Genomic DNA, 15,297 nt, shown 5'->3' with positions numbered 1-15,297 from the left:
ATAGTGAAAACCCCATCTCTACTAAAAATAAATAAAAAATTAGCCAGGTGTGGTGGCAGGCGCCTGCAGTCCCAGCTACTGGGGAGGCTGGGGCAGGAGAATTGCTTGAACCATGAGATGGAGGTTGCGGTGAGCCGAGATCACATCACACTGCACTCCAGCATGGGCAACAGAGCAAGACTCCCTATCAAAAAATAAACAAACAATTCTCTAACAACTTCTATTGTGTCAAGTTTTAGTGTTACTATGGACTCGTGGTTTTAAATATATTTGATATGTCTCAACCCATTTTTTTTTTTTTTAATCAATGTTCAAACTGTCTCATCTTTGACCAGTAGGAACTTCTGGTTGACTCAAACCCTTCTGAGGAGAACTTAGCAGACTTTCGTGGCATTCCTTATTTGCATGACAAGATAATCAACGTTTATCTTACAAATTTTATGCCCCCAGCCAGGAGTTTCTTTCAATGGGAAAGGGTATTTCAAGACCTTATTTAGGTACTACGAAAGCTTACTGCAATTGTTTACAGTGTATAAGTTTTAAACATACACATTAATATATACACTCAAACACAAAACATCTCATAAGTTCATACTAATGCTTTGTATTCAAATTCAGGGATAAAGGATATTTACTTAAAAAAAAAATTAAGTATGTTTTTTCCTTTTTCCCACAACCAGGAAGTCCTGATTCTCAAGGATTCCAAAACTAGAATATTACAAATACTCCTTTGCTTTATCCCACATTACATGCAAGACATTGTTGCCAGTTGTCCATTACTGAAAATAGTTTTATTTTCCCTTCCATGTTTTAGTTATAATATAGCTAACCGTGTCAGATAACAGAGCCAGTAGATACCATATTTTCTTTCATGTTCAGTATGTTCTGGTTTTAAGCATAGAAATATTTTAAAAGTTTAGCACAACTCTTTATGTCAAATTATCTTCAGTCATCTTGATTGTTTGAACAGGGTTCTCCTGAAGAATCCTCAGGAAGGGTTCATGAGAACAATATACTATTCCTCCAGTTCTTGGAAGTTAATGACAGTTTGTCTATAGCTGTTATACTAAAGTCTAGTTTGGCTAGACTTAAAATCCTTGGCTCTCCTTTACTTGACTCATACTTGTCTTTCTGGGATATTTTCCATGTAAGCATGTTACACTGTTCCTTATTTTCTCACTCTCTTCCAAGTTCATACAGAATCTAACATCGATGCTTTCCTTTTGCTTATTTTCATAAGATAAATTTTCTGAACCCTTTAAAGGATCTAATTCCACTTCACCTTTTGCTAGTTCACAGCCATAGAAAACACACTTCTTGCAGAAACAGTCAAAATTCTAGAGGCTAAAATTTGTGACAGAAGGCAAATCAGTGGTGGTCTGGGACCCAAGGGAACTTTGGAGGGTGATAAAAATGTTTTGACTAGTGGTGATGTGTCTATCTTGTCAATGTTCACTGTATTTAAAATACACTTAAGGTAGGTACGTATTACTGCATGTAAGTTATACCTCAAAAACAATTTTAAAAAGACAGTATGGAAGATAACTTTCTGAAATCTTATGACTCTATTCTCCTCCTCTATTTCTAAAGGGACCCCTTTTTCCTTTGTCTCTATTCTTCCTGTCCTACTGGGTTTGGATCCTATTTCTAACAGTTTCTTCTCAATAAGGAGCTTTAGTCCTGAAATGGAGCTTTAGCTGACCATTTTAGAGTTTGAAGAGTTACTCTAAACCCCTTCAGACTTCACCACAAACTGCTTGTATTTATTCATATTGGGGTGGGTCAGAAATCTGGGAGTAGTTTAGCTGAGTAGTTCTGGCTTAAGATCTTTCACAAGATTGCAGTTTAACCATTAGCTGGGGGTGCAGTCTCATCTAAAGGCTCTACTCAGGCAAAATAAAAAAGCTGCCTGAATAGCCTCATGACATGCAGCTGGCTTCCCTCAGAGGAAGTGATCCAAAAGAGCACCCAAAATGGAAGCTGGTTATCTTTTTAAAACCTCATCTTGAAGTGGTATAGCATCACTTATGCCATATTCTGCTGGTCATAAAGAGTTGCCTTAGTAAAATATGCCTGAAAATAACATGAAGGTATTAGTAAGCAGGAATCATTGGGAGTTACCTTGAAAGATAGCTACCATAGCTACTAATTTCAAATTAGTTTGCTGAGCTAATTCATCATTTGGAATTCTTGGACTCAACACACATTTCTCTTGAATAGCCACCGATACTACATGGATCTTGAAGCTTTCCACTGTTTATCCCATCAGCTATTTGGGGGCTTACAGGGATACCATATCACCCTGTTTTATTGTCGATGTTGTCCATGAGTTTTTGAATTAGATGATTTAGTATTATTTTGCTCTATATTGCCAGGACATTTAAGGAGATTTGAAAAGTCATTGCTGTTGTCATCTTAGAATCCCAACCATGCTTCTCTTTTCACTTCTTGTGACTTTTTAAGGAGTCTTTCTTAAGAGTAACATATGGATGTTTTATTTTAATCGTTTGTTGATCGTTGTCTTTAATTGAAATGCTTGACTCACAGACAGTTAATATAACGGCTGATACAGCTGTGTGCTTCTGCCATTTTACAGTATGTTTTCTACTTCATCTTCTTCCTTTAGCCGCAATTGTCTTCTTTTGGATCAGTCTAATATTTATTTTCCATTTTCTGTGTGTAAATTTGTTAAAAATCCTGTATTGGCCGGGCGCGGTGGCTCAAGCCTGTAATCCCAGCACTTTGGGAGGCCGAGGCGGGTGGATCACGAGGTCGAGAGATCGAGACCATCCTGGTCAACATGGTGAAACCCCGTCTCTACTAAAAATACAAAACATTAGCTGGGCATGGTGGCATATGCCTGTAATCCCAGCTACTCAGGAGGCTGAGGCAGGAGAATTGCCTGAACCCAGGAGGCGGAGGTTGCGGTGAGCCGAGATCGCGCCATTGCACTCCAGCCTGGGTAACAAGAGCGAAACTCCATCTCAAAAAAAAAATAAAAAATAAAAAAAATAAAAATAAATAAAAATCCTGTATTGATTTTTAGTAGTTACCCTAAAGACTGGGCTGTGCAGGCCGGGCACGGTGGCTCAAGCCTGTAATCCCAGCACTTTGGGAGGCCGAGGCGGGTGGATCACGAGGTCGAGAGATCGAGACCATCCTGGTCAACATGGTGAAACCCCGTCTCTACCAAAAATATAAAAAATTAGCTGGGCATGGTGGCACGTGCCTGTAATCCCAGCTACTCAGGAGGTTGAGGCAGGAGAATTGCCTGAACCCAGGAGGCGGAGGTTGCGGTGAGCCGAGATTGCGCCATTGCACTCCAGCCTGGGTAACAAGAGTGAAACTCCGTCTCAAAAAAAAAAAAAAAAGATTGGGCTGTGCAAAGCTGATGTAATCTATTTTAAATTTTACTTTCACTACTTCCCTAGTGATGCCAAGAGCCTCACAACTCAATTTACCAACCTCATCTTTTGCATTATTGTCACGCATTTTTTCTACATGTTTTAAAGGTCACTATTTAAAAATAGTAATTATTTATATTTACCAATACATTTACATTCTCCCTGCTCTTATTTCTGTCCCGTATTTCCATCCGGAATCTCCTTTCTTTCACTTAAATAACTTCCTTTATTATTTCTCTTGGGCCCTGTCTGTTGGTAGTAATTCTTTCAGGTTTTGTTTGATAACACCTTTACTTTGGCTTTGACAGGTATTTTCATTAGAAATGTATTTTAAGTTGGAATTTATTTATTTATTTTTATTTTTGAGACAGAGTCTCAGGATGGAGGGCAGTGGTGCGATCTTGGCTCACCGCAACCTCCAGCTCCCAGGTTTCAAGCCATTCTCCTGCCTCAGGCTCCGAGTAGCTGGGATTAAAGCCATGCGCCACCACCCAGCTAGTTTTGTATTTTTAGTAGAGACGGGGTTTCTCCATGTTGGTCAGGCTGCTCTCGAACTCACAACCTCAGGTGATCCGCCCGCCTCGGCTCCCCCAAGTGCTGGGATTACAGGCGTAAGACACCGCGCCGGGCCTTTTTTTTTTTTCCTTTTTTTGAGATGGAGTCTTGCTCTGTCACCCAGACTGGTATATAGTGGCATGATCTCAGCTCAATGTAACCTCTACCTCCCAGGCTCAAGCGATTCTCCTGCTTCAGCCTACCAAGTAGCTGGGATTACAGGCACCGGCCACCATGCCCCGATAATTTTTTTTTATTTTTAGTAAAGATAGGGTCTTATATGTTGGCCAGGCTGGTACTGAACTCCTGAGCTCAATTGATCTGCCTGCTTTGGCCTCCCGAAGTGCTGGGATTATAGACGTGAGCCACTGTGCATGGCCAGGAATTTCTTTAAATCAGTATTTTCACATGCCATTTCACTGTCTCCTAGCTTAAATTGCTTCTGATGAAAACCTGATCATCTTCCTTGTGTTTTTATCTTTAGTTTTTAGCACTCTTATTTGTGATATGCCACTCTACATTTTCTTTATATCTATCCTGCTTAGAGTTAACAGAACTTCTTTGTGAATTCCAAATGTCAGTACAAATTCACATGTTTTCAGCATATTAACCACAGTGAAAGTCTCTCTGATAACTTCAATTTTCAGTATCCCCTATGGGTCTATTCCTATCATTGGTCGTCCTTCTGTTTTCTGAATATGTGGCACCATCTTTTGGCAGAATAGCATTTTTGGGTCCAATGTGGAAGGTATATATAGAATGTCAAGAAGCTTCAGATACTATCTTATGTAAAGGAAAGTCCATCCTTCCTTCTGCTTGGGAGATACTGTGGTGGTTTAACATTTAATCAGTATCTAAGCTGAGTCAAGGCTGGTTTACAGTCTTGAAGTAAGAGTTGGTCCACTTGTATGCCTTAGCCATCCAGTTTCCAAACTAAAAGACCCACATATTCTGTGGAGCCATTATAGTAGTGACTCTAAAATCTAGAGTTTGCCTTCTAAGACTGCCGAAAATGCCGCTTTTTACTTACATTTCCAACCTCTTGCCCAGCAAAAGTCCGGTATTCAACCAAAGTCAAAGGTAAAAACAGGCCATATGCTCAAGGCATCCCAAATAATCTGCCAAAAGCTCTGCTTTCTCTTTCCACACTACTCCTAGCTGTTCTCAACTAGGTTTTGCACTGTATCCACAATTAGTAGATTTCCCCAGAGGCAAAACACAACTACAAAGCCACCTGCTTTCTGAGATTCTTACCTCTCGAGAGTCATACTGGTAGTGGTTCTCTTTGACTCTCTGGTGCATTCAAAGAGATGATCAACTATTTGACCTGACTATTCTAGTTGTTTTAGCTAAGAGTACTTATCTACTGCCAGTTGTCCCACCCTACCTCAAAGCAGATGCTTTCCATGTACTACTTTAAGTGGTTCAATAAATGTGACAAATTTAAGGCCAAGTCACTTTTTCACTTATTTATCAGTTTAAAGGCTTATCACATTCTTATGCACAAAACTAAAAGTCATTGATCATAATAAAAACATGCATATAATCAATTCATGCTCTAAAGAAATATCACATTTCACTGAATTTAATAGGCCAATAATTATAAAACAATTCATATGCTACTGAAAAATAAACTAGCCTGAAATCAGGCACTCTAAGAACTCCCAAATAAAGCTGGGACACCAAACGGTAATCAGGAACTAAAAGACACGATGTGTAATCTCAAGTAAGAAAAGAAAGACTGTGATGAGGTATCTAAGGAAGATCTTCAAATAAAGCTTGGAAACCACCAACCTGTCCTCACAGTTAAAGGGAGAAATAAATCACCTTGCAGATAAAGAAACATTCTTGTTTCAATACTACCACTGGGTATAAGCATGAAAAAGCATCCTCCAAGAATTAAATAAGCTAGGATTCATTCTGGTTCAGAGGCCTGGATTCATGCTATCTGTGTGGTCTAAAAAGGTTCAAGCAGAGAGTTAAAGTTAAATGGCACTCCCAAGTGACTAGTAAAAGCAAACTCAAATCTTTGAAAGAATTCAACTTTAGTCAGCCCAACAGTAATTTTAAGATACATTTTTATTTCAGATATGTTAAAATATAAAAACCTGTTCTCTCAGAATCTATGAAATACTGTGTTTACTGTAAATCTATTATAACTAGTGCCTAGAACAGGGCCTGTCACACAACAGCAAATAAAACAAAGCATTGGCCAGGCGCGGTGGCTCAAGCCTGTAATCCCAGCACTTTGGGAGGCGGAGGTGGGTGGATCACGAGGTCAAGAGATCGAGACCATCCTGGTCAATATGGTGAAACCCCGTCTCTACTAAAAATACAAAAAATTAGCTGGGCATGGTGGCACGTGCCTGTAATCCGAGCTACTCAGGAGGCTGAGGCAGGAGAATTGCCTGAACCCAGGAGGCGGAGGTTGCGGTGAGCCGAGATGGCACCATTGCACTCCAGCTTGGGTAACAAGAGCGAAACTCCGTTTCAAAAAAAAAAAAAAGAAAGAAAAAGAAAAAAGAAAGAAAGAAAGAACCCAGAAATAGAAATTCCATTTGACCCAGCAATCTCATTACTGGGTATATATCCAAAGGATTATAAATCGTTCTATTATAAGGACACATGCACATGAATGTTTATTGCAGCACTGTTTACAATAGCAAAGACTTGGAACCAACCCAAATGCCCATCGATGCTAGACTGGACAGGGAAAAAGTGGCACATACACACCATGGAATACTATGCAGCCATAAAAAAAGATGAGTTCGTGTCCTTTGTAGGGATATGGATGAACCTGGAAAGCATCATTCTCAGCAAACTGACACAAGAACAGAAAATCAAACACTGCATGTTCTCACTCATAAGTGGGTGTTGAACCATGAGAACACATGGACACAGGGAGGGGAGCATCACACACTGGTGTCTGGGGAGGGAAGCTGGGGAGGGATAGCAGGTGGTGTGGAGTTGGGGAGGGATAACATGGGGAGAAATGTCAGATATTGGTGATGGGGAGGAAGGCAGCAAACCACAATGCCATGTATGTACCTATGCAACAATCTTCTATGTTCTTCACATGTACCCCTAAACCTAAAACACAATATATATTTAAAAAAAAAAAAAAAAAAAAAACTTACTTGAACAAGGCAGGATCACGTGCTCTGTAGTATTATAAAAGTATGGAACTGACATAAAGATATGTAAAAAAACAGACCCATGGTACAGAATACAGACATCAGGATTCATCAAATGTAAGATTCTTGATATGACAGAGGTGATACTGAAGATCAATGGGAAGAAAATGAGCTTTTCAATAAACAGTGCTGGGAAAAATGATTACTCCTATGTATTGAGTTAAATTAGACCCTTACTTCACACTGTACACAAAAATCTACTCCAAGTCAAGTAAAGACTAAAGAAAGGCAAAACCACAAAGCTTTAGAAGGTAATAAGAGTACTTTTATGATCCCTGGGTAGGGAAGTTTCTTAAGCAAGACATAGAAAGTACGAGCATGAAGGAAAAACACTTTACTGAATTTTGATAACCTCAACTGCATTAAAATTAAGAAAACTACTATTCAAACATCCTAAGGAGAAAAAGACAAGCCACAGAATTAGGAAAGGTATTTTTGCCACATGTAAATAAAATGGTCTAGTCTCTACGATTATAACTCCTAAAAATGAATCAGATACATTATTTAAGAGCAAAAAGTCATCAAATTAGAACCAGGTCCTCACAAAAGATATATCCAACTTGCCAATAAAAATATGAAAAGGTTCTCAACCCCAACAGGAGTCAGAAAATTGCGAATGAAAGCCAAAATGAGATACTATTACATACCCAGCTGCTTAGTGGAAACTGAAGTCTGAAAAAACTAAGCATGGATGAGAAAAGAGAAACAGAAACTCTCATACTGTCACAGAACTATAATCTGGTACAGACACTTCGTTCTATCTACTCAAGTTGAAGATTCATGGGTTCTACAAACTAGTTATTTTAATTCTAGACATGATATACTCAACAGAAATAATGCATACAAGTGCCAGGATATAGGTATAGGTACAAGAAGGTAATGACAGCATTGTTTCTAAGAGCCCCAAACTGCCTATCAACAGCAGGATGCATCTGTACTTTCAACGTGTTATTTATCTGTTCTTACCAGTGAAAATAAAAGATTTCTAGGCCGGGCGCGGTGGCTCAAGCCTGTAATCCCAGCACTTTGGGAGGCCGAGGCGGGTGGATCACGAGGTCGAGAGATCGAGACCAACCTTGTCAACATGGTGAAACCCTGTCTCTACTAAAAATACAAAAAATTAGCTGGGCATGGTGGTGCGTGCCTATAATCCCAGCTACTCAGGAGGCTGAGGCAGGAGAATTGCCTGAACCCAGGAGGCGGAGGTTGCGGTGAGCCGAGATCGCGCCATTGCACTCCAGCCTGGATAACAAGAGCGAAACTCCGTCTCAAAAAAAAAAAAAAAAAAAAAAAAAAAAAAAAAAAAGATTTCTAATTGTAAAAAAAAAAAAAAAAACAAAAAACAAAAAACAAAACAACAAAAAAAAACCTATCCACAAGCCACACTGGCTCCTTTTTAGTTACTATGTTCCTAATAGGTTTCTAGTAAAAACTCAAAATGACAAAGAAGAATATAGGACACTGTACTGTACTGTTGGGATAGCCATCACATAACCATTCTCTTTATCAAACCACTATTTGCCCACCCATAATTTCCAATCAAATTATGATGCGGAGTAATTTTTTTTTTTTTTTTGAGACGAAGTTTTGCTCTTGTTGCCCAGACTAGAGTGCGATGGCCCAATCTCAGCTCACTGCAACCTCTGCCTCCCAGGTTCAAGCAATTCTCCTGCCTCAGCCTCCCGAATAACTGAATTACAGACATGCATCACCATACCCAGTTAATTTTTTATTTTCAGTAGAGACAGGTCCCACTAGTTGGTCAGACTGGTCTTGATATCCTGACCTCATGTGGTCCACCCACTCTGGCCTCCCGAAGTGCTGGGATTACATGCGCGGGCCACTTCACCTGGCCCACTCAGTCTTAGTACCACTTACTAAAGCCAGTGTGTTCCACTCTTTAACTATACCTCAGGATCACTTGGGAAAACTTTTTTTAATAGCAAGGTTTTTTAGCTCAGTGTTATGTGTGCTGTTATCCTACTGTGTACACATGCTTTCTACTTCCAACACACGAGTAGGTTATAAGGCTCCTAACATAGCCAATTTATTTAGGTGCTTTCTCATTCTTCATTTGTATCCACATCAGAGTTTCAAGTTGTTTGTGACTAAGCTACACCTTTAGTCTAGCAACAGAATCATACTTTTGTTTGTAGGAAGTTCTGAAATCTGTTTTCTAAAATGTTAAGTTTTCAACACCCTGCACCATTTTTTTCCTTTATCTCAGGAGTCAGCAATTTTTTTCCATGAAGAGCCAGAAAGTAAGTCGTCTTGACTTTGCAGGCTAGATGGTCTCAGTTGCAATTATTCAACAATACTGCTGAGCAATAAAATAGCCACAGATTATTTAAAAATCATTTAGCTGCTTCTCTTATGTTTTTAAAAAAACTGTCAGGGTCATTCTAAAACCCTCAGAGCTCAACACAACACATCTTCTAATAATTTACTCTAAAGAAAAGAAATGCACAAAAATGCATACACAAGGATGTTTATATGTTTACATAATTACTGATAATAAACAACTGGAAACAATTCACAGTGATTTTATTTATTAAGAAGTAAATTAGTGACTATCGAGCAAATCATTCAGAAGCAGCAGACACAGAAAGAGGGTGACAATATTTTCCAAACCATAAAGAGGTAAATAAAATAATGGCTAGGACTTAATCACTCGGGGGAACATGTTTAAGTATTTCTTTAAAAATCAATGATAGAACGCTGGGTACAGTGGCTCATGCCTGTAATCCCAGCACTTTAAGAGGCCAAGGTGGGTAGATCACTTGAAGGCAAGAGTTCAAGACCAGCCTGGCCAACATGGTAAAACCCTGTCTCTACTAAAAGTACAAAAATTAGCTTGTTGTGGTGGCACACACCTGTAATTCCAGCTACTTGGGAGGCTGAGGCAGGAGAATTGCATGAACCCAGGAGGCAGAGGTTGCAGTGAGCCAGTGAGCCAAGACCACACCACTATTCCAGCCTGGGAAACAGAGCAAGACTCTTGTCTCAAAATAAAATAAAATTGATAGAAATATCTGAGTGATTTGATTTAGGTAACTTTTTGCATACTGAATTCTCTTTATTAAGCTTAAATTCTGTAAGTTGAAAAATTACTAAGAATAGGTAGTTATCCACTGCTATTACATCAACACAGATCCTTACAGCAAACATAGTCTAAAAAACGCTTTTATGTATTATTTGGTTTGATCTGTAACATTCCTATAAAGCAAGTAAGAATTTCTGTAATAAAACACTTAGTTCTTTCCAAGATTCTTCCAAATAATACCTCCAACCTTAGTAGAGTTGGAGATTTAAGCCATTCTTAACTTTTAAAAATTCTGAAGGGTTTATAAAAATATTCTCCTTCAGTATGGAAATTTCGAGCTTTCACAGACTCCATTTTTCTTTCTTTTTTTTTTTTAACTAAGGGACATGTGCTTAATACCTAAAAATACATTCCTTGATTAATTCAGTAATTAAATGGCACACCAGTGAAGACAATCTTACCCCAGGAAAATTTTCACACGAAGTTCTTTTTTGGTCCTCGAGACTGTCTTCAATGTGGTAATTTCTGCATCAAACCAGAATCCTCTTTGTCCAGGACTTTCTACATTATAATTAACCATAACCACATCACCAACATTTAATTCATTCCATTTCAAAATGGTTCTAGCACGTGGTCTAAGATCCTTGACATTCATTTCTAGAGTACCGCTTTCTGGGTATCTGAGAAGAGAGAAAACCATAGAACATGGCTTATGATTACCAAACACAACTAAAGTTTTATGCAATGCACAGAAAAACCTAATTTGCTGAGTTAACTATCTAGGAGAAAAGTAATAGGCTGCAGTGTCCTTAAATAGCAGGTGTTATTTCACGCTGGCTTCCCACGTGTACTGTGATACCTACAGGGTAGTTTCATTGAGTGTGAGCATGAACCCTCTCCCATCCCCACGAGGCCTTGGAGATGTGGATCTCTTCATGGCTTGCAGGTTGCCAGGCAAGAAAGTGTTCAGCCCCTGTTGAAGAACTACTTTGAGGGAGCTATATATACTATTTTTCTATAGAACACACTATTTGTAACATATCTATTCAATCACATATTACTGTTATAATCTTGGTATTCTGAATGAGAAATTGGATATTCGCAATGGCACATGATATACACTCATGATTTGCCAGAGCAAAGCAATTTTTGATAAAGTCTTATTAAGAAATTCATTGTTAGCTGGGAAGGTAGGGGACTGAGGAAGGTGATAAAAACACAAGCTTTTGCTCTCCTTTTTTTTTTTAACTCAAGTTTTGTTTTGGTTTGAGACAATGTCTCACTCTGTCACCCAGGCTAGAGTATAGTCATGAGGTAATAGCTCACTGTAGCCTCAAACTCCTGGGCTCAAGAAATCCTAGCACCAGAGGTGCTTAAGTTGCTGGTACTACAGGCACGCACAATCACACCCAGCCAGTATGTTTAGTTTTTCTTTTGTACAAGCAGGATCTTACTATGTTGATGAGGCTGGTTTTGAACTCCTGGCCTCAAGTAATCTTCCTACCATGGCCTCCCAAAGTACTGGGATACAGACTTTAAGCCGCCATGTCTGGCTCCAAGTTTTTTTTTTTTTTTTTTTTTTTTAAGATGGAGTCTCACTCTGTCGCCCAGGCTGCAGTGTAGTGGTGTGATCTTGGCTCACTGCAACCTCTACCTCTTGGGTTCAAGTGATTCTCCTGCCTCAGCCTCCTGAATAGCTGGGATTACAGGCATGTGCCAATAGGTGTGGCTAATTTTTCTATTTTTAGTAGAGAGAGATTTTCATCATGTTGGCCAGGCTGGTCTTAAACTCCTGACCTAAGTGATCTGCACACCTTGGCCTCCCAAAGTGCTAAGACTACAGGAGTGAGCCACCACGCCTGGCCCAAGTTTAAGTAAGTTTTAATAGGACTAGATGTTGGCCTGTTTCTGATCTTTGTATAAGTTCATCAAGTTCTGCCATTTTTACTACCTGTAAGAACATGAACCTAGCATGTTCCAACAGCCTCCATTTTCTCTGAAAGAGAAAGGTAAGATTCCAGTTTCTATATGTAGCCAGCTCCCTAGTGATATTTAAAAAAGAAAAAACCAAGAAATTTCATACATATCAAAAAGTAAAACTATGTAAAAATTCTGGCAGCATCTTGGCTATACGTGTATTTCCTAATAGTAAGCATCACAAACATAAACCTCACCTGAACCTAAAGCTTTATAAGGTTCTCCAATTTTATGTATTTTTATTTACTGTTTCTAGAGATAGGGCCTCACTCTGTCACCCAGGCTGGAACGCAGTGGCATGATCATGCTTGCTTGCAGCCTAGGCCTCCCAGGCTTAAGCAATCCTCCTACCTCAGCCTCCCAAGAATCTGGGACTACAGGCACATGCCACCATGCCCAGCTAATTTTTAAATTTTCTGTAGAGACAGGATCTCACTATGTTGCCCAGGTTGGTCTCAAAATACTGGGCTCAAGCAACTTTCCCATCTTGACTTCCCAAAGTGCTGGGATTACAGGCATAGGCAATCATGCTCAGCTGGTTTCTTCAATTCTAGGCCTCACTTCCTGATATCATGAGACCAAAGACATTAGTAACAGTCCACACTGGCTTCTATAAAATTAAGACCTGCTGCTTTTATGTATTACTAAGTAGTAGAAGGACAAAGATATGAGTAACATCTGGTTCTTGCTCTTAAAAAGCTCAATTTATTGAAGTAGGCCATACTGCTACACCAGTGGTTCTGTAAGTATGGTCCCGGATCAGCAGCATCACCATCATCTGCAGATGTGCTAGAAAAGCGAATTCTTGGGCTCCATCTCAGAACGAGTCAAAAACTCTGGAAATGAGATCCAGCAATCTACATTTACAAATCCGCTCAGTGATTCAGATGCATGCTCAAGTTTAAAAACCCACTGTGCTATAGAAATTTAAGAATATTTATGATATTAAACATCATATCCTAGTAAGGTAGCATTAAAAAGGTAGAAACTAAAGGAAGAAAGTTTGAACCAGTACCCAATTAGTAGTGGCCTGCTCAAAATGAAAGTGGGCCTGAAGTTAGAAGCAGCTAGCCCTGGCTCCTCCAAATCAAACAAAGACTATGTAAGCCCAGGACTCTTTATACCTAACTCATTTAGATTAAATAGATATTAATCCTGTGTGGGATATTACAGTAGGTGACAGGGGCTAGGGGAAGGGGGGGGCAGTTTTAACCCTAAGAAAGGCCATTCTGTGTTCACATAGTTCTGACATAGGAAAGAAAGGTACTTGGTACTCAATCAAAGATAAGCTTTTGGAACTCATTCTATGCCTAAAGTCCATGAAGAAACCGACATACTCTTGTCACAACAGATCTAACACTTAGCCTAAATGCCCCTGCCAGCCTCAATCATCTTTTCTAACTCAAACCATTTTTAATGAATTTCTTTCAACTCACGTGACAAGGTTTTGGATCCCTTTCTCATCCTGGTGTCCTCACTCCAAAGACGTTCTATTTTCAGCCTGCTTACGTTTAGATTCTCAATTTAGCTTCTCAACTTCCCATCAACCCCTCAACTTGGCTTCTGGCCACTGTGTATCCTTGGGAAAGTTAACAAACCTTTCAGATTATATTCCTAATCTGTAAAATGCACCTAATGGTAACTGTATCTCATATGGTGGTTTTGAGAACTAAAATGAGAAGTCTTTTAAAGCACTTACAACAGTACATAATGGGGTAAGTAAATGTCAGTTAATATTTTATTATTATGCAGAAGGAATCTTAAAGAAGGAATCTGGCAAGTACAAAATTACGTCTATGATTCTACTCTTCTCCATTTCAATCACACTTTTTAATGGTCAAACATAAATTTAAAAGTCTGTAGACCAACACCAGATGTTTATACACTCAGGCTGTTTCACAACGGTTTGGTCAGAAAAATAACCAGCATTTTTCTCAATCTATAAAATGAGGTTAAACTAGATATTTTAGTGCTTTTCTAATTCCATAGTTGTGAATTCATTTGCTGCCTCAGTATTTTTAAGGCCAAAGACAGAAAACTATTTTATTTCAGATGAGATTCCTTTCTCAGCTGTAATGTGAAAATTATTTTGATAACACATCATTCTGTATGTTTTTAAATATTGTAAAAAGCAAATGTCAGTGGCAAAAACAAAAAACAAACAAACAAAAAAACCCACCTCCATTTGCCTAACTTTGTCAAAATTAAATACCCAGAATGGAAATGTTTTGAACAAAGTAGAGAACCTCAACTTTCAAAGTTTTAAAACTGTATATAAAGTTATGTTTATATGGAGACAGGACAAAATAAATCATTCCATACACCACAGCAAGGAAATTTAAGCTATGCCCACATGAAAACGAAATTTGTACAAATTCAGGAGAGAATTATGTAGTGAATTATATGTATTCTATATATACTCATACATATACATAGTTAAGTCTGTAAGAGTTAAGTCATGAAAATGAAGCACATGTTTTTAAATTCTAACCAAGGAGATTAAAAAAACAAAACAGAAAAGGTACATAAAACTTCTCTTACAGTTGGGAACCTATCATGTGCTCAAATATTAGGTATAATACTCTCTGGGGAATCTTCATTTGCACATATTTTAACATATACAGTGATAACTCTAAAGCTCCACTTTCACCCAGACTTTTCAGATTCATATAACCAACTACACCTCCAAATGAGATGACCCAGAAGTACCTCAAATTCAAAGCATCCAAAATGGAATCCCTCTACCCCGTCATCTGCTGGTGCTCAGTATTCTCTAAGAAAAACCGTTCATGCTCTTAGAAGTGTAAGCGTTATCCCCAATTCCTCTGATGTTGCCTTTATCCAGTTACTTAGTCCTACTTACGATAATCTGTTAATTACTATTTAATGTAACTCTATCTCCTTAGTTAAAATCTATCTTTCCCAAACTAGGCCCAACACATCTTGCTTATAAAATAGATCTATGTCTTTTTATGAAGTCTGATTACAATTTCTTGACAGGCTATGGAAAAAACTCATATATTGCTGATGAATACAAAGTGGTAAAATTTTCCCCACTTAGAGGGGAATCTGTCAATAACTAGAAACAATGTCAATATATTTACTATACTTTCTCACCCAGGAA

General features: G+C 38.6%; 1 protein-coding gene across 2 annotated transcripts in view; it reads right to left on the bottom strand.

The window, feature by feature from the left end:
• Window positions 1–15,297, bottom strand: part of UHRF2 (ubiquitin like with PHD and ring finger domains 2) — a 93,074-nt gene that overhangs the window by 38,370 nt on the left and 39,407 nt on the right. Inside the window, exon 4 of one of the 2 annotated variants that reach the window (XM_003928173.4) lies at window positions 10,658–10,876. The exons of the other annotated variant lie outside the window; for it this stretch is intronic. Coding sequence (XP_003928222.1) covers window positions 10,658–10,876 — 219 coding nt within the window. The remainder of the gene's footprint in view (window positions 1–10,657; window positions 10,877–15,297) is intronic. 2 annotated transcript variants of the gene reach the window in all.

The sequence above is a fragment of the Saimiri boliviensis genome, chromosome 2, assembly GCF_048565385.1.
Source record: "Saimiri boliviensis isolate mSaiBol1 chromosome 2, mSaiBol1.pri, whole genome shotgun sequence".
Lineage (NCBI taxonomy): Eukaryota > Metazoa > Chordata > Mammalia > Primates > Cebidae > Saimiri > Saimiri boliviensis.
Note: the sequence above shows the minus strand (reverse complement) of the source record. Positions and strands in the feature narration are given on the sequence as shown.